The sequence below is a fragment of the Arachis ipaensis genome, chromosome B9 (genome assembly GCF_059453495.1).
Source record: "Arachis ipaensis isolate K30076 ecotype BB chromosome B9, ASM5945349v1, whole genome shotgun sequence".
Lineage (NCBI taxonomy): Eukaryota > Viridiplantae > Streptophyta > Magnoliopsida > Fabales > Fabaceae > Arachis > Arachis ipaensis.
This window is the reverse complement of record NC_142444.1, coordinates 114244821-114271745: the sequence shown is the minus strand read 5'-3', so window position 1 is coordinate 114271745 and position 26925 is coordinate 114244821. Positions and strand designations below refer to the sequence as shown.

At 36.1% G+C, this 26925-nt stretch overlaps 2 protein-coding genes across 2 annotated transcripts; both read right to left on the bottom strand.

Annotated features, from left to right (window-relative positions):
- Nucleotides 1-6836: 6836 nt before the first annotated feature.
- Nucleotides 6837-8504, bottom strand: LOC107615752 (uncharacterized). Its single transcript, XM_016317786.1, has 3 exons — nt 8018-8504; nt 7708-7909; nt 6837-7584 (listed from the first exon to the last, which is right to left on the bottom strand). The coding sequence occupies exons 1-3, from the start codon at nt 8502-8504 to the stop codon at nt 6837-6839; spliced, it is 1437 nt and encodes a 478-aa protein (XP_016173272.1).
- Nucleotides 8505-20384: 11880 nt separating this feature from the next.
- On the bottom strand, nt 20385-24320 carry LOC107616946 (hypersensitive-induced response protein 4-like). Its single transcript, XM_088499739.1, has 5 exons — nt 24074-24320; nt 22917-23129; nt 22620-22832; nt 22255-22351; nt 20385-20810 (listed from the first exon to the last, which is right to left on the bottom strand). Exons 2-5 carry the CDS (start codon nt 23109-23111, stop codon nt 20440-20442), a joined length of 876 nt encoding a protein of 291 aa, XP_088355865.1. The 5' UTR covers nt 23112-23129; nt 24074-24320; the 3' UTR covers nt 20385-20439.
- Between the last annotated feature and the right edge of the window lie 2605 nt (nt 24321-26925).

Below are 26925 nucleotides of genomic sequence, written 5' to 3'. Positions count from 1 at the left end.
TGATGATTGTGGCTTAGGTTGTGTATATGTGAATATTGGAGCTTGATTGGTGATTTTGGAAAGCTTGGAAGAGGGTTTTGTGTGATAAAATCTGTTCTTAGAGGTATTGAGACCTTGAGAGCTTGTGGACAAGAGGTTTGGAAGTGCTCCGGTTGAGCGTGGGAAATCGGCTAAGGTATGGTTTTGGTTTCCCGTATCTAATATGTAATGTGGTAGGAAATACTTAAGCTAGAGGCCCTAAGATAGGCATTGAATTATTGATGTTGTTGAATGGTTGAGATATATGATGTGATCATATATGTGATTATAAATATTGATGCCTTGATTGTGTGATATATGAGAAATGCATGTTGTGATATATGCTTGATGGATGATTGAGGTTGAATTGATGGGTGATACCATGTTGATGGTGAGTATGATGTTGATTATGTATAATGATGGTTGATTGGAAATGGTATTATTGGAAATTAGGATGAGGGAGGATGTATGACATGATATTGTGTTTGTCCTTTAGCCATTTGATTGAGAAGTGTTAAAAGGGTTGAATGGTGATTTTGGAAACTTTGGTAAAATGTCAATGTTTGAGTTGAAGATGGCTTGATGTTGATTTTGGTACATTTTGATTGATTTCAAAGAAAAGGGATAAAATTGGCATGTTTTGATTGATTTTGAAAAGAGTTGAAAGTGGCTTGTTTTGAAAATGGCACTTTATGGTTTTGTATGAAAATATGGTTTTTGGGCATATTTTGACGGGACATGACTTGGAGTACGGATCTCTGATTTGTGCCAAATCTATTTAGAAATGAAATTAGATCCGGGATGTCCATGCCGTTCGAAGAACGGGTGAAAAACGATTTAAAATGAGAAAGTTACGTCCGTCGGAAGATTGGGGTTGAATCTGTGAATTCTGCAGCTTTTAACTTAGAAAATTTTTAGCAGAATGACCCCCCGCGCGTAGGCGCACTTGGCGCGTACGCACCGTTCTTCGAGAAAGCACCATCCACGCGTGCGCGTGGTGTGCGTGAGCACGTCGATGCGCTGCACCAAATGCCCAGCCATTTTTCAGAGAGTTGTGCCAGAGTTGTGCCAGTTTTGTGCCTGGAGCGCAAGAGCACCCACGCGTACGCGTGGTTGACGCTCGCGCGTCGTTTGGCTATTTTCAACCCGCGCGTCCGCGCGTATGACGCTTGCGCGTCGATGAGATTTTATGGCCATCCACGCGTGCGCGTGGAGTGCGCGTACGCGTGGCCCTGTTTTCATCCCAAAGTTGATTTTTGAGTTTTAAAAGCCAAATTTCATACTTCTAAGCCTCCGATCTCACCACTTATGTCTTAAATCATTATGATATGCCTAGCATGAGAAAAAGGGCTAGTGAATGTGGTAACTTGCGAGTGAAGCAAGGGGAAAAATGAATGATCATTGAGGATCAAAGATGATTATGTGAGATGCGGAGGATGGCGGTGGAAGTGCTTGTTGTGCCATGGGCCGAAGGGCCATAATTGTTAATGAATTGGCTGGTTATTGATTTAACCGTGAGCCGGATGGCTAGATTATTGCCGTGTTACGGCGGAGCCATGATTATGGCTAAGTATAAATGCATATATGCTGTTGAATGAATTGTGAATGTTTGCACTTCCACCATCAGAGATGAGGGTTTCCCTGGGAGGAAGCAGTGGCTAGCCACCACGTGCTCCAGGTTGAGACTCGAAGCTCTTTTGACCCTATGTCGTAAGTATGGTCGGGCACTGTGAAAGGCCCGGATGAGCTCGCCCCCATAAATATTCACCAGTGAGGGTGATGGATATGGATCATGATTATGATCAAGTTTATGATGAGTATAACTCGAGTTGGGGATGCGCGACAGAGGGACAGTCCAATGGTTAGCTACCAGGACTTGTCGGGTTGGCTCTATAACCGACAGATGATATCATCAGCCACTAGGGACAGGCATGCATCATAAGCATACTACATGAATTGTTTGAGATTGCCTATTTGACTGCATATTACTTGCTAATTGTCTAAATGCCTTATCTGTTCCTATTTGTAAATCTCTTGTCTGATATAACTGTGTTTGCTATATTATACTCCTGCTGGTGGTTGGGAGGTCTGAAGGAATTGGAAAGGGAAGTATTAGTTAGACTGAAGGATCTTTAGTCAGTTGCCACTTACGGTTTAGTTTGTTTATAAGCTTTGATATTATCTGGAGGAAGTTCTAGGATTGCCTTCGACTTTCCTCTATTATTATGTATATATATGTGGAAGCTGTTACCATGCTGGGGACCTCTGGTTCTCACCCATGTGGATTTTGTGGTTTTCAGATGCAGGACGCGAGGCTTCTCGTTGAGGCATGCTGGAGACTTCTGGATTAGCGAAGATCCTTTGTTCTCGGGACTCTGTTTTGGTTCATATATCTTGTTTAGATACTTTTATCTCCATTAAATAATACAAACTGTGATGACTCCTTCTAGAGGGGATTTTGGAGAATAGGTTTCTGTATTTGTGTCCCTTTGGGTTTCCTTTGGGGTTTCCTTATTTTATTATATGTATATATTACTATGCTCGGACCGGTTATCTTCGCAATCGGATTTTGAGTCTTGATATTCCCGTTTTTGACACTCTTTGTATATATATGATCTCGCGTTAGCTTATCCCTGTTCGTTATGTTATCGATCGGAGTGTTGCGCGTTTGAGTTACGGTTTTTGTTTACCCCTTTTTCTACAAAGGCTCCTAGTTATAATCAATTACTCATACTACTATACGTACTAAATTTTTGTTTTAGAGGTTGTAATACCTTGCCATCTCTGAATTATGACTTAAGCATAAGACTCTGTATGGTAGGGTGTTACACTAAATGCAATCCTTTTCTGTTCTCGAAGCGTTCAGATGTCGAAACTTTTTCTTCCCTTGACTGCTTTGCTTCATGAAGGAAAGGTCCTCAACTTGGCCAAACTTCTTTTAGGGCACATTTTCAAAGAACTTGGCCAATTCGTTCAATGTCTCAGAGACAATAGTATTATTAGTACAGGTGGCGCTCTCTGGCTCCTCCAGCTATGGCTCAATGCCATTTTTGAGAAGTTTATGACGAAACCTGGAGTTGGGGGCTGACTATAAACCGAACTTCCCAGACACACAAACGGATGAGGACCGATTCTGGGCTGTCTTTTCTCTTTTCCATTCTTGTAAAGATTTTGACAATGAAGATCTGGATTTCGCCCCCTTTTTATGCCAAAATCGTGGTCCTGCATGGCTCGATCGCCTACTTTTCCCACATGATACAGAAGAAAATGAACTGGCTAATCGAAATTGGGCAAATCTATTGGCTGTTCAGGTAATTCTGATAGGATTTTTCCAACACAAGAAAGAAAAACTTAAGGTGACATTATATGCCCCTCACTTTACAGCCAGACAGCTAGGATTTTCACAGGCCATTCCGATCCCTTTTCCTCGGAATAAGAAACTACTTTGCCATGTTACTCTGACTTCCCAACGTGACCTTGACTTCCTCCTTACAACAAATCAACAACATAATGATCACTTTAATTTTCTTGTTTATGACTGCAATACATATATCACTAAATCTTGTCTCGAATGGTGGACTACCTACTATTCTAAGTATAATTGTACTTTAGAAGCAATCCAGCAATCTGCCATTCGAATAGATCCTGCTGCAGAAGGTTCTCCCAAAATGTCACAAAAAAGAAAAGCTGATACTACAGCCTCTTCCCATCAACCACAACACAAAAGTCAAAGAACTCCTACTAGAACTTCTAGAAAGGTAACCACTATCCATTTACTATTCCACACATAATCATATATTTTGAACTAATACATATTGATTTTTGATTTTCATTTCTTTATTAGTTACGATTACAACTATCAAGTGAGAGTTCTGATGGGAACGAGCAAAATATTCAGAAAATTTTTGCTGCTTCTCCCCAATCGAAAGACATGGCTGATTCAGATCCTGGTCCTCAGCTGGTACGGAAATCCAGACTTCTTTCGGTAATACAATCATCTCTATACACATTTCATTCAAATTGAAATAAATTTCGAATTTATAATTGTGTACCTTTTATACCAGCCTACCACTATTGCTCATTCAATTTCATCCTCTGCGGCTCCTGATCAACCAATTCTGCAACAACATGACCCAGAGCACTCCACATCACATGACTTAATTCAATTCACAGGGCCTATTTAGCCAATTCCAGCTGTTTTTCCACCTCCTCCTCATACAACACAGGTGGTTGATCCGACGGCAAATCCTTTGCAGCATTCTCTAGCGGACACACATATACTTGAGTCAATTTCACCAGACAATCAGACTGCACTTTCTGCAGAAAACCAAGTAGCTTCAGATTCTGATTCTGCTTCTAGAATCACTGACATCACCAATTCAGATTCTTCCCGATCTAGGGTCTTAGAGACTCCTCCCAAACCGCCTAGACAAGTGTCTGAAACACTGGATGCCTCCACTACTCCCACAAGTGCTACATTGGCCAGTTTGATCTCTGTTTTGGACCAAGTTCTTCAAGAGGATGAAGTGCCTGTACCAGTGCCAACACTTCCAAGGCCTGCTACATTAGGACCTTCTTTCGAATTAAGTGCTGACACCCAAGAACAGCTTCGATCTCTTATAAAGCTTTTGGATCATCCACCTGCCACATGGGTTAATGATGCAATTCTTAACCAACTTTTGACTGAGCTTTTAAATTCTTCCATTAAGCTCTCAACTCCCTTACTTCATTCTAATTCGATTCAAGAATTCAAATAACTACTCAATGAGAGTGTAGCTTCCCAATTTCAAATCCAAGAAACGGAGACAGAAGAAGCGAAGGTCCAATCTAATATAGAGAGTTGTATTACAGCCTCTTGACCAGTTGAAGTCTCTCGTGAAGCATTCGATTTGAGGATTGCTCATGCTATTTTCATCCAAGCTTTTTATGACAAAGAAGAAACAAAACTTGAAGCAGAACATGCTCAAATTAATGAAAAACTTACCAGAATACGTCAAAGACGAGCCATCATAGCCAAGCCTCTAGCTTCCGCCCAACAAGAACAACAACATCTCATCCAGGAACTTGTTTCGATTAAGACCAAACAGGAGGAATATGAAGAACAACTCAAAAAGATCCAATTCGACAAATTCAAACAAGCTGAAATACTTTTAACTTTGGCCAACAGGAGGGCAAATCTACGCTCTGATTTAGAGAAACTATTAGCACCTTGAAGTTTTTCATTTTTCTTTGTATGACTATCTTTTATATTTTCTAAACTTATGCATGTTGAACTTTTAATTCAGCCAACAATAGTATTGCTTCAAGTATTTTTCATTAATCGAGTTCATTACTCTTTCTGACTCGATATCCTTAATCTGATAAGCATTTCCAGAATATGTTCCTATTACTTGGAAAGGACCCTCCCAAATATGAGACCATTTACCAAGAAATTTTGATTTCTTTTTCATTGGCAAGATAATTTTCAAAACCAATTCACCTACATTAAAAAACTTTTCCTTGATTTGATGATTATAACTTCGAGCAATACTTGCTTTATGTCGAATCATGTTATCAAGTGCCAAAATTTACTCCGAATCTAACTCGCTCAATTTTTCGAACATTGCATTCCAGTAATCATCGACTGGTAAATCACTCTACTTTGATATTCTTAAAGTATTTAAATTTATCTCTAGTGGTAGCACTGCATCATGACCATACACCAACTTATATGGCGAAGTACCTGTCGAACCCCTTGGTGAGTTTCGATAAGCCCACAATACTTGGCTTAAAGTTTCATGCCATGTTCAAGGCTTGTTTCCAATATGTTTTTTTTTTTATCAAACTTATCAAAATCTTATTTGCCGCTTCTACTTGTCTATTAGCCTGTGCATAATAAGGGGTCGAAGTAACCATATTAATACTTCTCGAAGTTGCAAAATTTTTAATCCGCTGACCAGTAAACATCGTTCCTTGATCAGTACTTAATGTTTGAGGAATTCCAAATCGATGGATAATATGTTCCTCAATAAATTCTATTATCTCACCTTGACTTACTTCTATCAAGGGAATCGCTTCAACCCATTTTGTAAAATAATCAATTGCTACTAAGATAAACTTGTGTTGTTTTGATGAAGGAGGATGAATTAACCCAATTAAATCCAAAGCCCAACCTCTAAATGGTCATGGCTTTATTATAGAATGTAATTTGGATGCTGGGATTTGTTGAATTGAGCCATGCTTCTGGTATTCTAGGCATGCTTTTGCATAATCAATGCAATCTATAATCATGGATGATCGAAGTAACCATATTAATACTTCTCGAAGTTGCAAAATTTTTAATCCGCTGACCAGTAAACATCGTTCCTTGATCAGTACTTAATGTTTGAGGAATTCCAAATCGATGGATAATATGCTCCTCAATAAATTCTATTATCTCACCTTGACTTACTTCTATCAAGGGAATCGCTTCAACCCATTTTGTAAAATAATCAATTACTACTAAGATAAACTTGTGTTGTTTTGATGAAGGAGGATGAATTAACCCAATTAAATCCAAAGCCCAACCTCTAAATTGCCATGGCTTTATTATAGAATGTAATTTGGATGCTGGGATTTGTTGAATTGAGCCATGCTTCTAGTATTCTAGGCATGCTTTTGCATAATCAATGCAATCTATAATCATGGATGACCAATATACATGATTGCGATATAACACCCATCTCATTTTCTTTCCATGCTGATGAGGTGAAATTCACCCAAAGCAATATTTTGGTCATTTTGACCTAAACATCTCGATAGACTCCCATCAATACCTTTCTTATACAATTCATCAGCCATTAAACAAAATTCGTTGCTCGCAATTTCATCTTTCTATCAACTGGGATACTGGGATCTTTCAAGTACTGAGCAATAGGCTTCCTCCAATCAATATCCTCCCACTCATCAACACACAAAACTTCTCTTTCACCTGCAGGTACTAAAATCTGATGAATACCTGCCAATGTCTCAAGGGTTCCTGGGCCGATTTTGTACTTCAAAGCAATTTGGGCTAATTCATTAGCCATTTCATTTTGAATCCTTGGATTATGAACCAAAGAAATTTTTTGAAAAGAAGTTAACAACTCCCAAGCAGTTGTCAAATACTTTTGTAATCTCTCATTATTACATTTAAATTCTTTCGATAACTGCTTCAAAACCAACTGGGAATCCCCTAATATCTGAACTTCCGAAACTCCCTTATTAATTAAGATTTTGAGGCCCAAAATCAAAGCTTCGTACTCTGCCTCATTATTCGAATAAGGATATTTTATTTCGAATAAAAATTTTGATGGAATTCCTTCTGGTGAAACAATTAAAATTCCAACTCCTGCGCCATCTTTATGTTTTGACTCATCAAAATACAACTTCCAATAATCGACTTTCACTTCGATTACATTTGCCCCCTGGTCATTTAGATCTTTCGAATTATCTACAAGAAAGTCTGCAATGACCTGTCCTTTTACAGCCTTGGCTGGGACATATTGTAGATCGAACTCTGTTAATGCTAGCATCCATTTTTCCAATCGTCCGCGCAACATCGGGAAGCTTAACATATATTTGATTAAATTAGTTTGTGCAATAAATTTTACCGATTTAGCCACCATATAACACTTTAATTTCATACAAGCATGATATAGAGACAAACACAATTTTTCGATCGGGGAATACCTCGTCTCGATATCAGTTAAAACTTGACTAAGGTAATAAACTGCCCGCTCATGCCCGTTTTCATCATCTTGGGCTAACATATGCCCTATAGTATTTTCAGATGCTGCAATATATAATTTTAAGGGTTCAGATGGTCGAAGATTCGCCATAATCGGGGCTTTAGACAAGTAAGTCTTAATCGAGTCAAACGCCAACTGATGTTCTGTTGTCCATTTGAATTGTGAATCATTTTTCAGTTTCACTAAAGGTGCAAACACTCTAGTTCAATCTGAAAGATTCGAAATGAATCTTCGAAGATAATTTACCTTACCCAAGAAGGATTGTACTTCTTTCTTCGATTTAGGTGCAGACAATGCCAATATCGCATCTGCTTTATTTTTGTCGATGGCAATTCCTTTTTTATGAACAGCAAAACCCAAAAAATTTCCAGCCGATACACCAAAAGAACATTTCAAAGGATTCATCTTTAAGCCTTTCTTCCTCATAGTAAGGAATGCTCTCCTTAAATGATCAATGTGCCGACTCACCGAAATCGATTTAACCATAACATCATCGATATACACTTCCATAAATTTTCCAATAAATTCATGGAAAATAGCATTCATTGCCCATTGATATGTTGCCCCAACATTTTTCAAACCAAAAGGCATAACTACCCATTCATATGTACCTAATGCCCCAGGACAACGAAAGACATTTTTAGCTACATCCTCTTCAGCAATGAAAATTTGGTTATATCCAGAATAACTGTCCATGAAACTGAGTATTTCATTCCCAGCTGCAGAATCGATTAACATATCCGCGATAGGCATAAATTATTCATCTTTTGGGGTAGCATTATTCAAATCTCGAAAATCGATGCATACTCTCAACTTCCCATTCTTCTTCATGACAACGACAATATTCGACATCCACTGAACATAACGTGCAGTTTGATTAAATTTTGCTTTGATCAAGCGTTCTATCTCTTCTTTAATTTTTATATTAATTTCAGGAGCAAAATGTCTTGGAGTCTGTTTCACAGGTCGAGCATTGGGTTTCAATGCTAATCGATGTTCCACTAGTGAACGATCGAGACCTGGCATCTCATGATAATCCCAAGCAAAATAATCTTTAAACTCATGTAAAAGATTAAAGAGTTCAGTTCGAAAAGGATCAACAAGATCCTTACAAATATATGTAATTCGAACATCATCAGGAGTTCCCAGATTATCTTCCTCTAAGGGATCTTGAGATTCAAACTTTTTATAACAATCATCATCTTTTATTGAGTATTTTTCAAAACCCAGTGGTTCTAAATCATAAATACAATCAAAAGTGAAATCAATAGAATCATCAGAAACGGAAGAAACTTGATCATTAATTAAATCAACATTACTTATATTTTCTACACAATGAGCCTCTGCTATTAAATCGGCAGTCCCGCTTGCATCATTATTTTCATTACAAGAAATAGGAAAATCATAACTAAATTCGACTGAAGACGCCGAATCGAACACACTACAACTAATAACATTACTACCCTTATGTGACTCAACTTCATCAGAAGAATCAACTTTATTCTCTAATAACTGAAAATTATTTAAATAATTATGTAATGTTACCATGTAATCAGAAACTTTCTCAACCTGGTCCATAAAGCAGTTTCTCCAAGACCTTCAAGAAAGACAGTCCCAACCAATCGGCTCAAAACCCAATTCTGGATAACGTAACTTCACCGAGAGGCCTTCAGAGGATAGATAGCAACCTTCACAATTATAAGAATTTAGTGTCCAATCAACATTCAGAGGCTTCAATTTAGAATTGTACATCCTAAAATCAACGTGCAGTTGTTCGGCATAAAGGTTTGAATCTGCCTTAATGATTTCAGGTTTACCATCTTTTGTCCATAGAAGAACACTCTGATGCACGGTGGAAGGAACTGCACCTACACCATGGATCCAATCTCGCCCCAGCAAGGTATTATAGCTTGCTCTTGATGGAATCACCACAAAAATAGTATTATGCTCAGACGAGCCAACTTTCACAGTCAGAGTAACCAACCCTCTGGCCGGAGTCGTGATGCCAAGGCATTTTGGCCAGTTTCACTGACCTTTTCTTTACTGTTTTTAGGGTAGTTTCATGCATTTCCTTAGGAAATAAGCTAGTTTTGGGTAGATATTCACTTACATCTTGATTCAAGCATACATTGTGTATTTTACATGATTTCATGAGGATTTTGCATGAATTTAAGGACAAATTGGATGTTGCATTTCCAATGACTTGGACTAGAACTTTGATGCACTTTATTGCTTAATTTCAGGACAAAGGAAGCAAAGAAGAACCACATTAGTGGCTACGTTAGTTGCACTAACGTTAACACTAACGTGGAATGGGAGTAACTTGCAAAGTTAATGAGAAAAGTGATTGCCAATAACGCTCTCAAAGCCATCATTGCCCACGTTAAGAAATAGAGCTAACGTTAGTGACACTTAACATTATCACTAACGTTGAACCAAGATCATGAGTGGCCACGTTAGAGTCCACATTAACCTAGTTAACATGGCCTCTAACGTTAAGAAGGAAGGGGGGAGCCAACGTTAGTGACACTCAACATTGTCACTAACGTTGGCCAAAGCACATTAAGCCACGTTAACTCCCACGTTAACCTAGTTAACGTGGAAGCTAACGTGAAGGAACAAAGTGGTCGACAACGTTAGTGACACCTAACATTGTCACTAACGTTGGAAGAACACAAGCCCCAATGAGCCACGTTGACTCCCACGTTAACCTAGTTAACGTGGAAGCTAACGTGAAGAAAGAAGGTGATCGCCAACGTTAGTGACACCCAACATTGTCACTAACGTTGGAAGGAGCCACACATGCCACCATGAGCCAACGTTAGTGACACTCAACTTTGTCACTAACGTTGGAGATGGCTAGCAAGGCCACGTTAGAAGCGACGTTAACCTAGTTAACGTGGACTTTAACGTGGAAAATAGGGGCAATTTGGAACGTTAGTGACAATGGTAAGTGTCACTAACGTTCTCGAAGGATGGCAAGCCTACGTTAAAAGAGCCACGTTAACTAAGTTAACGTGGGCTCTAACGTAGGGAAGGGGGAGGCTTCTCAACGTTATTGGGAAAGTTGAGTCCCAATAACGTGTGCGAAGGACATAGTGGAAACGTTAGTGGCAACGTTTGTGCCACTAACGTTGAGGTTAACGTGGCCTTTAACTTTGGTGAGGAACGTTAGTAAAAAAGGTGATTGTCACTAACGTTCTCGAACCCATATTTTCACTGAACGTTAACACCACTAACTTCCTGAGCCAAAGCCCCTGCCCACTTCATACTTTCTCTCTGCAAGTAAAAGCTAAGCCCAATGAAGAAGAGAACTGCTTCCAACTCAAGATCCAAAGGCCCAAGACTTGAAGAATCAACTAGAAGAACAGAAGAGTAGTATATATAGGAGTATCTTTGAAATATTTTGGAGAGTTGGAAATTATAGGGAGACTCTTAGCATAGAACTACTCTCTGTATTTACTTTCTCTGCACTTCTAAGTTTTTATCATGTATTCTCCATCTTTGTTTTCATTTTCCAGAGCTATGAACAACTAAACCCCTGTCATTGGGTTAGGGAGCTCTGTTGTAATTTGATGGATCAATACTAGTTTTCATTATTCTTCTTCTATCTTTTCTCTTGATTTTACTTGAAAGCATTCGATCTTCATCCAATTGAGTAGTTATCTTGAAAAAGAAGCTATTCATACTTGGATCTCTTCTGAACCTTGAAAGAGGAATGAAGAGATCAAGCTAGAAATGCTTTCTCATGTTGGACCAAATTGGGTTTGGATGGATATGTGACTATAATCCTCTCAACACTTGGTTTGGGAAATGCATGTGGTATAATCAGTGACCCTACTTCATCTCTTCTCATGAGCAATTGACCAAGGAATTGGCTATTGATCAAGATTTGAGAGATTGAATTACAAGAAATTGTAATTCAATCACTTAAGATTGCCAAGGAGATCAATGAGTGCATTGATTGAGGAAGAGATGAAAATGAAATTGATCCGGAGAATGCAACATCTCCTAAGCCCAATGAACTCCCCATTTCTGATCTTACCCATTCTCTTTAATTTCTGTTATTTACTTTAATGAGCAATTCTCCCATTCTCATTTACAATTCTGCAATTTACCTTCCGTCATTTACTTTCAGATCTATAATTCTAGCATTTACTTTCCTGTCAATTACCTTCCAGCCATTTTATTTTCTGCAATTCTCAACTCAAATTCTGGATTCGCTCAACTAGAACAGTCCTCTAATTAAAGTTGCTTGATCAATCAATCCTTGTGGGATTCGACCTCACTCTATTGTGAGTTTTTACTTGACGACAAATTCGGTACACTTGCCGAAGGGAATTTGTTGTGAGACAAGTTTTCCGTGCATCAAGTCGAAGTCCCACTGAAGTCTGTCACAACAATATTTGTAGGGACTAAATCATTAGGATGTTTACCCACTTTGATTAACATCCTCTCAGGTAACATAATGATCGCAGCACCACCATCAATCAAGACTTTATTTACCCTTATCCCACTCAAAGTTGTTATTATATGAAGTGGGCAGAGATGAGACATCTATTTCTCAGTAGGCCGCAAGAAATAACCTGGCTCGTCTTCGATTCGGATAAAGGAAAAGGCTTCTTCATCCTCCAATCATAATCTTCATTAGGGTCACCTTCATACTCCCCCAAATATTCGGTTGGAATGATCGAGGTTGTCCCTATCATATCATCATCTCTTTCATCAAAATACTCTTCATCAACATCGACATCTTTACTCTTATCGACTCCTAAAGACTGGGCTACTCCTTGCCTTTTTCTATTTTTGCAGGCGATATAATTTCCTTGGGATAAGTCTCTCCATCAGAAGGAAAGACAATTCGAGAATGCACAGAAGGCGTTGCCCCCTTGCTTACCTCTTTGCCTGCCTCTATCTGAGGTTTCTTATTTTGATTGAAACTTCTCCTTCCACCTCTTTCTCTCGGATAACCCCTGGAACGACCTCGATAGTAAGAATATTGATTTCGAGAAGGCGCTTGATGCCCCCATTGTGGATTGCGTCGATACATATGATCATGTATATGGAATTCTTGGCAATTCCTAATCTACTGAACACCTATGGCTTGGGATTGGCTTAAAGGTGTAGTCACATTTTGCCGAGGGGCCTTTGAGCCGGAACCTCTATTCGCCGAATCGGCTGCCTTTGGCGCGCTTGTTCTTCTCTATGAGCTAATTCTTTCTTCATCCTTTCCTTTTCGAAGATTGCTGCTACTTCAGCATCAAAGACAGTATTGCATTGTGAACACAGAGATACATCCCGGTCTTTGATTTTTTGCTGAACCAAGAAATCCAGCAAACCATCCCCTGTTCTAGGGTATACAGATCTCACCTGTGACTTAAAATCATCAAGAGTCACGTCAAAGTCATAAGACATGCCAACCATGTTCACTCCTAAACAAGGTTCGACATAGCTAGCATCAACCTCGAATGGATCCACATCAACCTTCATCTCTTTCTTGCCATCGTCAAATTTCAACCGTCCTTCCATTATTGCTTCTTGAATCAAATCCCTGAAATGGATACAACTGTTAGTCGAATGACTTGTTGCTTGATGAAATTTACAGTAAGGCTTTTCTTTTAAATCTTTCACAGAAAGTAAAGTTCTGCCCTCAGGCAGAATTAATTGTTTATCTTTAAGCAACACATAAAAAATCTGATCAGATTTCGAAATATCAAAACTATACTTCTTTCCACTTTTTAGTTTTTAATTATTCCACTTTTCAGCACTTGGAAGTTTCTTCAATATGGAGGACCTTTCTTAAGTTCAGCCAAATCGACTTCTATCTCAAAATCGAATTCCTCCTCTAAGGACTCCATGGTTACATAAGCAACCTTTTATTTTCGAGTAAAAGGTTTACTCTTTGACCTTCGCTCATTTCTATACTTTTCTTTCTCTTTTTTCATGAGTGCGGTCTGTCGAACCTTTTTAGTCAAATGGGCCAAATCAGGAATATGCACATTGAGCAGCTTTCTGCGTATATAGAATCCTAACCCCATGGTTGCTATTTTCACTATCTCACTTTCGGGTAATGATACATAACATCTACTTCTAGCATTTTTGAAACGTATTAAATAATCATCGATGGTTTCACCATCTTCACGTTTCAAAGCCACTAGATCAGTAACTGCTACATTCATCTCTCCTCGCTAAAACTGAGCGTGAAAAGCATTTTCTAACTGATTCTATATTGTGATCAAATTCGGTCTGAGATTTGAAAACCAAGTAAATGCATTCTTTGTTAATGAAGAAGGAAAAAACTTCATTTTCAAATTTTTATCATTACCTAAGTTCCCAATCTCGACTAAATAACGAGCAACATGTTCAATAGTTGATTCTCCAACCTCACCAGCAAATTTTGCGACTATCTTTGGATTCTTCACCCCTCTCGGCACTTCAGCCATCTGAACAACTTGAGGGAAAGCAGACACAAAATGTGGTTGATTCATAAAACCAACATTCAGCCCAACCCGATTCAATACTTCTTCCATAATTCTAGTGACTTGATAACGTTCACCACCATGATTTGCACGTAATTTGGCTAAAAAATCATCAGCATTTTGACCTCGGGGAACTACATAAGGGTTTTATTGATTCAAAACATTATTTTCATTTCGAAAAACATTTTCTACTCCTCCGATATTTCCCTTGGCATTATGCTTTTCACCTTCATCATAATCAACAATTCGAGCAATTTTGTCGACTTGTCTAGCAAGACGTTCAAATTTTGATTCATGATCAGCCATCATGGGATTCAGAATTGTAGTCATTTGTTGGGTCAATAAGTTAACTAAGTCATGATGACTTTCCTCCACTTATTGTCGATATACCGCCATTGAATTGGCAGCATTCGAAGTAGAGCCCACATTATAATCGCGAGAGTACTCGGAATGTTGTTGTGGGTTTTGAGTATTGTTTACTCCATTTGTATTCCCAAAGCGGATAGGCGGAATAAAACCACCCACCGGTGGGGTATAACCAGGGAAAAGACCATAAGGAGGCAAACCAACGGTTAATGGAGGTTGATATGGTGGAACAGGGCCACGTGGACGAATATTACGTCCACCATTTCCTGTCTGAACAGTCGTAACTGCTATACTTTCAGTTCCAATTGCACCCTTCGAACATGAAGACACGTCGGCTTGTTGCATGGACACCGGTATGCTATAATTAGTGGATGAACCACCATTCACATTTGATAATTCATCAGCCATGTGAATGATTTTTCCACTTCGCAGTCGCATACACTGAAAAATACTGGAAAAAAATATTTGTTTGGCACACTTCGAAATTTTAAAACTGTCTCACTGGGCGTGCCAATTTGTTTTATCGATTTTTAACAAATCGATGGTGGTTCGATATCTAATGATCTGGGAGCGAAACCTACTCCTCTTTGCAGGTGCCAGTTTTCTAGAAGTGCATCAAAGTGTCTTCGATTAGATGGAATTTGGAAATAAAGATAAATTAAATTATGTAATTTAAGATAAAAGATGGCAAAATAAAGTTTTCAAAAAGAAAAAATTAAACTGAAAACAAAGAAAATGTGTTGAAATTAAACAAAGCAATAAAATGCCTTCGACTCAATCAAAGGACTTTTGACATAAAAATTAAAAATGATGAAATGTAAATTGAACAAAGAAATTAAAGATTGCTTGAAGGATAAATTTACTTGAAAAATAAAGTTTATAGAAAACATAAATGAGAAATTTAAAATTTGGAAGGAACCCTACATAAATTGAACTCAAATGCAGACTCAGAAATTCACTGGGGATGTGAATGTGCTTGAGTGTTTTCTGAAGTAAAATTCCAACCCTAATTTCCTAAGACTTCTTAGTATTTATAATCTACCTTTAGTAACTGATAATTAATTATAATTAATTACAATTAACTATGAATTTGAAATTTCGAATGATTTCTCCTTGGTAACTATTTCCGTCTTTTGATTGTCCGCATTCCCCATAATTTCCTCGCGTGATGGAAAACTTCTTAACTTCTTCACTACTACAACTATTCGAATCAATCTTTTTCGAATAACCACTTCAAGTATCCCATTCAATTTGACTCGCTCGATCAGGAAGCCTCGAAATTGAATCCGTGCTAAAAACCTTCACCTAACACTTGCACACGTGTCACTGCTTATGTTTTCGACCACTTTATCAATTTGAACAATTCACCTTTATCAAAAATATTTTTCTGATCAACACTATTATATATATAATGAAACTTATTATTGATATAATGCTTTATTAGTGTGTTGATATAACTAGCATCCCAACATATATGTTACTAATTTTTTTAATTTTTAAGTGTTAATATAATTTATTAAAAATATTTTATTAAAAATTATTAAAAATATATTTCTATTTTTAATGAATAAAAAATCAAAATTTTCAACTTGATTTTCTGACAAATGCCCCTAAATAATTTTTAGTTTCTCCATATTTTATTAAGTGTCTACTTTTAAATATTTACTTAATTTAAAAAATAACTAGAATGTAATAATAATAGTATCATTTTTTTGTCTAGTGAGTTTTTTTTTTCTCTATATGGTCAAAAGAATATTCTTTATAGAGTAGTGTTCTCTTCGTGTTTTGAGTAGCTTCAAAATCATTGTCTCAGATTAGCCTTTGTACAGTCAATGACGCCACTATGCTACCATTTAATGGTCTGCTTATCAAAAATCTGAAATGAAGAAAAACTCGTCAACCAACAATATTCACCACACAACCCAATCAGTTGTATCCGATGAGGAGGAAGAAACTATAATTGTGTATGATGAAATCGATATACATGAATGTGTGCAGAAGTGTCACCATAGTCTAGTAAGTAAATTACTCACCGATAAAACTATCAATTGTAATTGGGTACACAGTGTGATGTTTAACATTTGGAAAAAGTCAGAAGAATTTCAAATAAAAGAAGTTAAACAAAAAATTTACCAATTTTTTTAACAATGAACATGATATGAACCGGGCTCTCAAAGGGTAGTACCTGGTTATTCCGTAACTCGTGGCTCATTCTGTAACCTTGGCAGCTGCATGTTCCTCCCTGCAACTGAATTTTGCTTAAGCGGAAATGAAGTTACAATTTTGGAACCTGTCAGAACATTGCAAAATAGTCAAGTTGAGGGAGAAATTGGCCAGTTTGGTTGGCGCTAAAAATGAGTGTGGTCTCTTTGATGCTAGCCAGAGACAGGACATTTTATTAAAAGCTACGGTCATGATGCAACTTGATCAACCCATCAGGAAAGGCTTAAATATAAGAAGTGTAGCAGATGGAATCACTTGGGTTGACTTTAAATATGAGCGGCTACCTAATTTTTGCTACTATTGTGGTCTTATTGGACATTCGAAGACTAGTTGTGACAAATAGTGGAACACAGTGAAGAATCTCAAAGAATGTCGAAAGAATTAGGAGCTTGGGTTAGAGCTGATACGATTGGTACAAGAGTAGGGGCTATTGGGAAAAATAATCAGACACCTCCAAAGGAGGATTTCAAGCAGAAAGAATGTCAGAAGGCACAAGAATGTAGACAAGAAATACTTCTTGCTAAGCTAGCTAATCTTTCTGTACATAGCAATAATCCAAACCCTGCCCATGAGGAGACAACGGCGAAGCACTTGCAATAATTAACGCCCAATATGACTGAAAGATATGAGCCAGTAACTCAGTCCCCCAATTCAAGTGAGAAAACACCCCTTGAAAAATCCCACAACAGCCTCAACATCAAAATCCTGGGAAAATGGTGAAGAAAGGAAGGCACACATGGATGCAGATCTCAATAGGTTCATAGCGACAAATAACGATTTAGCACAAGGGAGTAATGGTACAAAAAAATGGAAATAGTTACCGCGTGAAAAGATGAACAGTTTGAATACATTAGCGATACAAAGTAACAGAGATCTAAAATGTAAGCAAATTGCAGATTTTTCAATAACTGAAGAAGGGGCAGAGGATACTAACAAGAAATACAAGATGGTACCATCCAACAGAATGGTAGTGGCTACTTAGCTGGAATTGCTGTGGGTTTAGGAACCTATGGGCAGTTAGAGCTTTAAATAAACCTGTTAGTAAATAAGTTCCAAATCTCTTTTTCCTAATGGAAACGAGACGCACAGCTGCAGAAATGAATCGACTTAGGAAAATGGGTAAATTGACAAATGAGGTGGGAATGGATTGTCAAGAAGAGGATCGAAGTAGATCGGAGGGATTGGCAATTTTGTGGGATGATACAATAGTAGTCGAGGTACTCTCTATGTCCCTTAATCACATTGACATGATTATAACAAATGACAGGACTGCACAACCATGGAGAGCGACAGGATTCTACGGGTGCCCGGAAGCTGAATATAAACACAAATAATGGGATTTACTCAACTCTCTTAGCCAGTCAGTGAATATGCCATGGATAATTTTTGGTGATTTTAATCAAGTTCTTGAGCAAAAGAACTCGGGGGACTGCCGGTAGCATATACTCAGACACGAGGTTTTCAAGATTCAATCCAACAAAACGAATTTCTCGATTTGGGGTTTGTAGGGCATGTATTCACTTGGTCAAACAGTCAGCACAGATACTCAAATATTCAGGAGCGCTTAGATCGAGCTATGGCTACCATTGATTGGACAAAAACTTTTTCCGGATGTGGTGGTACAAAATTTGCAAAGATACAGGTCTGATCACAACCCTTTTTTACTGGATACACAAGGTAGAAAACAGGGGGCGCGACAGAGACATAAGTTGTTCTATTTTGAAAAAGCCTGGTTAAGCAATGTCGGATGTCATGAGGTGGTGCGTCGTACTTGGCTCTCAGGCAGCCATGAAATTATGAGGAATTTGGAGAATTGTAGCAGTCATCTAAATGATTGGAGAAAAACAAAATTTAGGAGTATTCCTATAGCCATTCAGGAAAACCATAAGAAATTAGAATCTCTCTAATCACTCCCACAAATGGAAGATGTGGCTGCCGTAATGACAACGCAAAACACACTCGATGAGCTACTCAACCAAGAGGAGATTTGGTGGGCGGAACGCTCCCGGGCGACGTGGCTTAAAGCAGGTGATCGGAATACACGATTTTTCCATCAAAAGGGAATTCAAATTCAAAATAAGAAACATTATCCAGCAAATTACAGATGATACCGGGGTGGTATATCGAGAGGAAGGGTAGATTGAGGAGGTTGTAGTCAAGCATTTTGAACAACTATTCTAGACAGAAGGAATTCATAATATCGACGAAGTGACTGATGTGGTACGGAAAAGAGTAACACCAGAGAAATTTCAATGCATTCATCCAGAATTTACAAAAGAAAAGGTCAAGGTAGCTCTGGACCAAATGCACCCAGCCAAATGGTATGCCAGCTCTCTTCTATCAATGTATGCGGCACATAGTGGGGGAGAAGGTAACGGAATGGACTCTAAACGCACCAAGCCATAAGGCTGATCCTACATATTACAACAAGATATTTCTATGTCTAATTCCTAAGGTACATCAGCCAACTTATACAAAGGATTTTTAACCAATCTCTCTTTTTAAGGTTTTGTTCAAGATTATGACAAAAACAATGGCAAAAAGATTGAAGCTCATCTTACCAGAAATATGTTCATTTTGGGTAAACAACTTAATTAAGTTACTTTTAAAGAAATAGTTTAAACAATAAATATTTATATTAAAAGTAACTTATAAATAAGTTATTTTATATTTAGTTTTTTAGTTTTAAAAGTACTTATTTTAAGAGAAAAGTGATAAAAAGCTTTTTATTATGAGAGAAGTCATTTTTTTTAACTTCTCTTTAAGCACCAAAATAATTTTTTAGAAAGTTATAATTTTATTTTAAAAATTGTACCAGACATTAATACTACACTTTTTCATAAGTCAAAAGTTAAAAAAAGTTACTTATAAATCTATCCAAACAGACCATAGTGGGAGAATTTTAGAGCGCTTTTGTCCTGTGGCGGCTAATTACGGATAATAGTGTGATTGCTTTTGAGACTTTTCACTACATGAGAAAGAAGAAGATGGGAAACAAAAGTAACATGGCTTTAAAGTTGGACATGGCCAAAGCTTACGATCGCATAGAGTGGCAATTTTTTTTTTATCAAAGTTCTACAAGCTATGGGGTTCCCCCCACACTGGATAGGCTTGATTTGGAGATGCATTAATAAAATGTCCTTCCAAATACTTCTTAATAAAAAAATGCTACAACATTTTGGTTGACATTAAATTAGTAATAATTATTATATTGTATGACAACTATTGGTTACCATTCTAATTAGAACTTCCAACTTTTAAAATATAGTAAAAACATAGGAAAGAGATGCCATAAATTTATAGAAAAAAGATAATTTTATTTTTTTAATTTTTTTCACATTGAACCAACACATTTCTCCATATTATTAGATTAAACATAAGATTCTTGGTTTGATTATGCTTAATAATTATGATAGAATATATAAATATATAGAGAAATAAAAAAAGTCTCTAATCTCAAATATATTTATGTACTTTTCTATTTTTATCATGCATTTATATCATATATAAACCACCAACTCAACCCATAAAATGAATTTAATGTCCCACACACACACACACATATATATATGAAAATAAAAGTTTTATCCTAAAATGTGAAAAGATCATTGAGTGTTTACATGAGCACTGGTTGCTTCCATCATTCCCATACGTATCTGCTCACTAATATCTCTAACATGGCCAGGTCCATGTGGTATGAAAACCGTTGTGTTCTTTGATGAGTTGCCAAGGTCTTTGATTGTGTCAAAGTACTGAGTTATCATTATGAGATCCATAACCTCTTTTGCAGAGGTCCCTTCTACTTTGTGTGAGAAATTCAAGATGTTCTCTCTCAATCCATCCGTTATGGCTTGTCTTTGCCTTGCAACACCAACACCACCAAGGTACTTGGATTCTGCTTCAGCTTCAGCTCTCTTTACTTGAAGCACCTTTTCTGCTTCTCCTTTATATACACTAGCAAGTTGCATTCTTTGAGCTGAGAAATAAAATTATTTCTTAAATTTTTTTATTTTTTATTGTTTCATAATTATATCAAGATATCAATATAAAAATATAAAATAAAATAAAATATATAATAAAAAATTATTTAAATAGATCTGACTCAGCCTTAAATTAAAAATTAGTTCAAGATTTGAGAATTGTCTAAATATTCAAGTTGTCTAAAATTGTAAAGTTCTTACTTTTAGATAATTTACTCCTAACACTTAAGATTGTACAATGATTTAGAGTGTGAAAGTTCATAACCTGAACTTTTAAATAGTGTGTAACTACGTAAGGTGATTTAATAATAAAAAGAGTAAGTGGATGTAATTAAATTGTAAAAAGTAGTTCAAAACATAAAAAGTATAGTCTCATTTTTAACTGGACAAGACTAAAGTTTAGTCACTGATTGATTATTCTGTATAGTGTATACAAAAAAATTAGGAACAATGCAAATAAATAGAATAGAGATAAATTTTTATATTTTCTTTAGCATCATTCTCTTAATACTTTTGTGTTCTATATCTATCAAATACATATATTTCGATATTTGATGAATTTTAGACTCTCTTCATATATGGAGAAAAAGTTTAAATATTAGTACTAAGTCCATGGTTACTCTCAATTAAAAGTGAATTGGCTAATACTGAGCTAAGGTTGAGAGAGAGAAATCTTATTTAACAAAAACAACAAATACTTGAGAAAAGAGAAGATAGAGCTATTTTCACAATTGGATTGAGTTGAAATTTAGACAGCATGTTCTAAGTATCTAATTCTTTATTTTCATCGTTCAAATTTTTAAAATGAGCTCTATTTTTGTGGTATATATTTCCATGTTCTTATTTGTAAGTTGTGATAATTGGGTTATTTAATTTGGCTTGTTGTATGTATATACATTTGTGAAGTGATTTGTGACTCTCTTATATTTTATCTAAATCATAGTAAAATTAATTTTTTAATTTTGGTGAATAATTTTTACATTTCACATTAAGAAGATTTTTTACGTTAAAAATGTTGATACATTTTTATCTCTATTTATTTGATTTTTTGTGTGTATTTTTTTGCTACTATTAATGTGTTTATTTACTGTTGTCATTAATTTAGAGAATAAGTATTATTATTGCTCATATTCTTATAAGTAAAAAAATGTGTGTTTTATTTTTATCAGAATCCCACTATAAAAAATGATACAAGTTTGAAGATATTTAATGTCCAAAATCTCAAACAAACTGCATTATTATATCATATAGTTTTCTTTTTCTCCGATCAGCAATACTATAATATGTATCCTTTCATTCTACTTTAACAAAAATAGAAACGAAAAGCAAATATTGGCAACTTCACCAGGAGAAGTGTGCAAAATAATTGCACACATACAAGCCTAAAAGAAGCATGGAGGAAAAATAAAGTGTGAGGAGGAAGCAGAGTAGAGTATGTACCTGCATTGATCTCATTCATAGCTTTACGAACAGAAGGATCAGGCACAATATCAACCATGAGTATGTGCTCAATATTATATCCATATGCTCCCATTACCTACGTACACGAGTGCATCATTCATTAAGTGTTAGCTACATGTTGTCCAGCTTGGTAAAATCACTTCTCCTAAAAAATTTAAATTGATAAGAAAAAACATATGAATAGTTATATATGTAATATACTCTTTCACCCAAGAATCTTTGTTGGACCTTTCAGACATAGAAGTTTGGTGTCATATCATGAAATCACATAACGTATAGATAGTTATATTTCTAATACCTAAAAAATTATCGAATTAAAAACCAAAGGTTACATGGATTATGACCTTTTCAAGCTCATCCAAGACAGCTTTGGCAACCTCGCCCTTTTGTTCAAAGAGTTGATCGAGAGTCATTCTTGGAACAAGAGCGCGGGTGACATCAAAGACGTAGGCCTGGATTTGTTCTTGCGGATTTTGTAGCTCATAGAAAGCATCATCGGCACTCTCCTTTATCACTCTGTAATGGATCGAGCATAACAACTGTACGAACACATTGTCCTACATTTAACATATGGAGACCTCAAATCAGATCTACGATTGATAGGATTTGAATGAACCATATACCTAGTGCCTAGTGCGTACCTTGGTCTTGGTTTCGATGCGGACGTCGAGGTAGGAGAGCCTTGTGGACAGTAGTCCCGCCAAAAATTCGCCAGCTAAGGGGTTGAAGAAGTTGAAGCCAGGCTGAGCAAGCCTCTCGAACCGGCCCCAACGCTCGACCACCGCGACATGTGATTGCCCTATACACCCGCAGAACAAGCAAAATGTGTTTCCCATTGTCCGCTGTTTCACGATCTGATACGTAATGATAACGGTATCACATGTTAATTAATAATTATTACTATCTTCCTTTCTTGCTTTGGTTTACTTTGTTTTATTATGAAAAAAATTGTACTATTATTTTTTTATACAATAACAATAAAATAACAATAACCATTGGTCCTTATAACCAACAATATTGGGCCTATTTCCCATAAAAAAAAAACACGCGTCATACCACAAAACCAAAATAATATTGATGCTTTTTATAATATCATTTGGTTATTTTCTTATAATCAATTATCTAATGCGAGTTTAATTTTAATATATTGACTGTGTAAACTACACAGTCGTCTAATCATATTCTTTTTTTTTGAATGACCATTCACACAGTCAATGTAAAAGGTAATTATTTTTGCTAATATGTTATTACGTAATTGGATATATGTGTAAAATTATTTTACACTGATATTACATCAAAATTAAATTCTATCTAATAAACATAATAATATTATAAATGTATTATTATGCTGCCCTAAATTTAATCGAAATTTATATCTTAAATTAATAGAGCTAGTTATAGATGTAATTTAGTTGAGTTAGTTAATAATTAATTTTTTTGGCTATTAATAATCTTTTAAGTAGTTTTGAAGTATATATTTTTTGGATTTAGATCTTCTAAAGTTTGAATTTTATGTTAGAGAGTAAAATGTGATTTCTCACCATTGATTTCATAAGTGGGACCAAGAATAAATATTAAAGAAAAATTATTCAAAGTTAGAAGATCACACTTTACTCTCTAAAGTAAAATTCAAACTTTAAAGGATCCAAATCTATATTTTTTAGTGCCCTACTAGAATTTTGATTAGTTTTTTTGAGAAATCAGTGTCTAGTATGTGTGAAGATTCAACCTTTTTTCCGTACTGTTAACATAAGCAATCTGAAATATAACATCTAAGGAGGTTCGAAAGGTTAAAAACCTTGAATTTCTTGGACTAATGGAGGAAAAAATCGTGCCTCTTAGAAAGGAAGATGTGCGGCTAGAGATTGAGAACTACACATGGAGTCTTGTAGGAAGGCTCAAGGCAGATAGGGGTTTTAGCTGAAAATAACAGAGGATGCATTCAATGCAATATGTAACCACCCTAAGGGATTATGTGTGAAATCTCATGGTAACAATGTCTTTCAATTTTTCTTTGCGAACGAGGCAAACATGATTAGAGTGAAGAGAGGTTTTCCATAGCTTGTCAAGCAATTCATGATCCATTTAAAGTGGTGGATACAACCATGAAGATGAATGAAGAGGATTATATCCGCTTTCTAATTTGGATACAACTGTGGGTTATGCTAGAATTTTTTAAAACCAAAGAGGTTGCAAGGAAGATAGGTGAGGGGTTGGGAGAGGCCATTGAGGTAGATACATTCATGTTAAGGGGTAAGGAGGATCATATTATGAAGGTAAGTGTTAACTTGGATATCACTAGAACTTTGAGGCAAACAATTAAAATCTCTAGTCCTGACAGATTTAGTTTTGAAGTCACGCTAAAGTATGAAAGGAAAAGAGCCTATTGTTGTTTTGTTGTTTCATAGGACACGAAACTAGAAACTACAATAGCTTCTTAGAGGCAACCTCTAATCAACAGGGAGGGGAAGAGTAGAGGATTAGAAAGAAAATGCCAACCTAATATAAAAAAGAGAGAAACAAGACTAGTATACTCAGAAAAGAAACCCACAGCAGTCAACTTTCTAAAAAAATTTTCACAATTATTATTTAATGACTCAACAGGAACAACCACTAGCCATCCAAACCAAAACCTATTACCTCAAACCATCCATTTATCCTTACACCAAAACAACTCTTAAATATCTAATACATAAAAATAACTCCCAAATAGCCAATACATACAACCAACTTGACCATTCTCCAATTATCCTACCCGAGAATAACTTATTGGATGAATACAATCATGAGGTACTCTCATTATGGGAAATGAGAGATTTTCAAATTAGAAGTAACTAGAAGCTTGCTGGATGATGCAACAAAAAATCAAAAATTAAAATATGTAGTAAGAAGAATGAAGGTAAAGGAGTCTTGTTCTAATTCAGAATTGACTAGTGCTAAAGGGGAGAAGGGTGCAATCCCAAATTTGGCACTCCCTAATGCCACAAAGATGCTTATATAAAATTGCCAAGGTTTGCAAAAATTCATGGTAGTTCATAATATAAAAGGATAAAAAAAATTTTTATTCTTCCGAGGTGATGTTCTTATGCGAGACCAAACAACAACCCTTGATTATGGAAAGACATTTGAAACTGTGTGGTTGTACGAATTTCTTTCATGTAGAACTGGTTGGATTAGTATAAGCTAAGGACTAATAACCCTGGTTTGGCAAGAGGGATGAAAATAAAGGTTATAAGAGAAGGAGAGTTCTGTTTAGTATTTTCTATTCAAGATTTAGAGAAGCAAATTAGATGGAAAGTGATTGGAGTCCACCTTTATAGTGTAGACTACATTAGAAAAATCAAAATGAGGTACTACTTGGTATTACTAGAGGTTTTGGTTATAGACACATGATTATTAGGGACTTTAACACCATTTCAACAACTTGTGAAAAAGCAATATGTAGAGAAAAATTTCACAATCAACTAAAACTTTCAAGACTTTATTAACAAGGGACAACTAGTTGTGATGGATTATATAGGAGGTAAATTTACTTGGTAGAATCAAAGCTATCAAGATCGAACTATCAGGCAGAGATTAGATAGGGTTCCCTCACTAAAACCGAAAAAGGAGTACACAATGGCTACCATAAGACATTTGAAGGATAGAAGGTAAGATCTTAAGCACCTATTGATTGTGCTAACTCTGTCACTCATAAAGGAAAGAAAATATTCATGTTTTAAGAAAGATGGTGTGGGATGGATAAAATAGACGAAATAGTGAAAGATGTTTCGAAGATGATTGTGACTGGCTCATCCATGTTCAGATTATTCAAAAAACTTAAAAGATGCAAACATGAAATTGTGAAATGGCATTCCTCAAAGGCAACCAATTCAAAAAAGAAATTCTAAGATTAGAAGTCATATTAGGTACTGCCAAAGAACACCCCTCTTTTTAGATAAGTACTAAATTCTAAAAGTTGAAGATGAACTAACTAAAGCTTACTTGAATGATTAATAATTTTGAAAAGAGAAATCTAAGACTAATCAGCTAAGGTGTGGAGACTAAAACACCTGATTTTTTTACTTAAAAACTAAGCTAAAAACTATGGAGGAATAAAATATGAAAGATGGAGGACAATAAATGCCAATTAGTCCACCATTCTTGAAATAACAGTGGGCTACACATAGAGGTACTTTGAAGAACTTTTTCATGTAGTGAACACACAGGACACGTCTCTACTATTGGAAGGAACAAGGAGTAAATTAACATCAGAGATAAACCGAAGTCTCATTAGACCAGTTGTTAAAGAGGAGATTAAAAAAAAATATTTTTTATAAATGCTGAGACAACCTAGGAGAAGATAGATCCACAACCAAATTTACCAATTCTATTGGAGTATAATTAAAGTAAATGCGTGCCAGGCAGTAAAGAATTTCTTTGGAGGAAGTAGAATCCTTAATAGGGTGTTTGGAACCCTAAAATTCAATTTTAATAGGAATTGAATTAAATTCCATTGTTTGAAATAAAATCAAATTATTTAGTTTAGATGGAATTCGTAACACTCTACCACATAAAGCGTTATGTCTAGGTCATAAATTACGGGTGGTGAGGCGTTACGATCTCTAAAAACAAAATACATACATATACATATGAAGAGTAGTTTAATTA

What these genes read in the sequence shown, in the direction of transcription:
- LOC107615752 (XM_016317786.1), bottom strand. Translation starts at nt 8,504, where the DNA reads ATGTTAATCGATTCTGCAGCTGGGAATGAAATACTCAGTTTCATGGAC. An exon ending in AGAAGTACAATCCTTCTTGG is followed by an intron (nt 7,910 to 8,017) that starts GTAAGGTAAATT and finishes AATGGACAACAG; the next exon opens with AACATCAGTTGGCGTTTGAC. An exon ending in TTAACTGATATCGAGACGAG is followed by an intron (nt 7,585 to 7,707) that starts GTATTCCCCGAT and finishes ATATATGTTAAG; the next exon opens with CTTCCCGATGTTGCGCGGAC.
- LOC107616946 (XM_088499739.1), bottom strand. Translation starts at nt 23,111, where the DNA reads ATGGGAAACACATTTTGCTTGTTCTGCGGGTGTATAGGGCAATCACAT. An exon ending in TCTTGGATGAGCTTGAAAAG is followed by an intron (nt 22,352 to 22,619) that starts GTCATAATCCAT and finishes TCGTGTACGTAG; the next exon opens with GTAATGGGAGCATATGGATA. An exon ending in TATGAATGAGATCAATGCAG is followed by an intron (nt 20,811 to 22,254) that starts GTACATACTCTA and finishes TTTATTTCTCAG; the next exon opens with CTCAAAGAATGCAACTTGCT.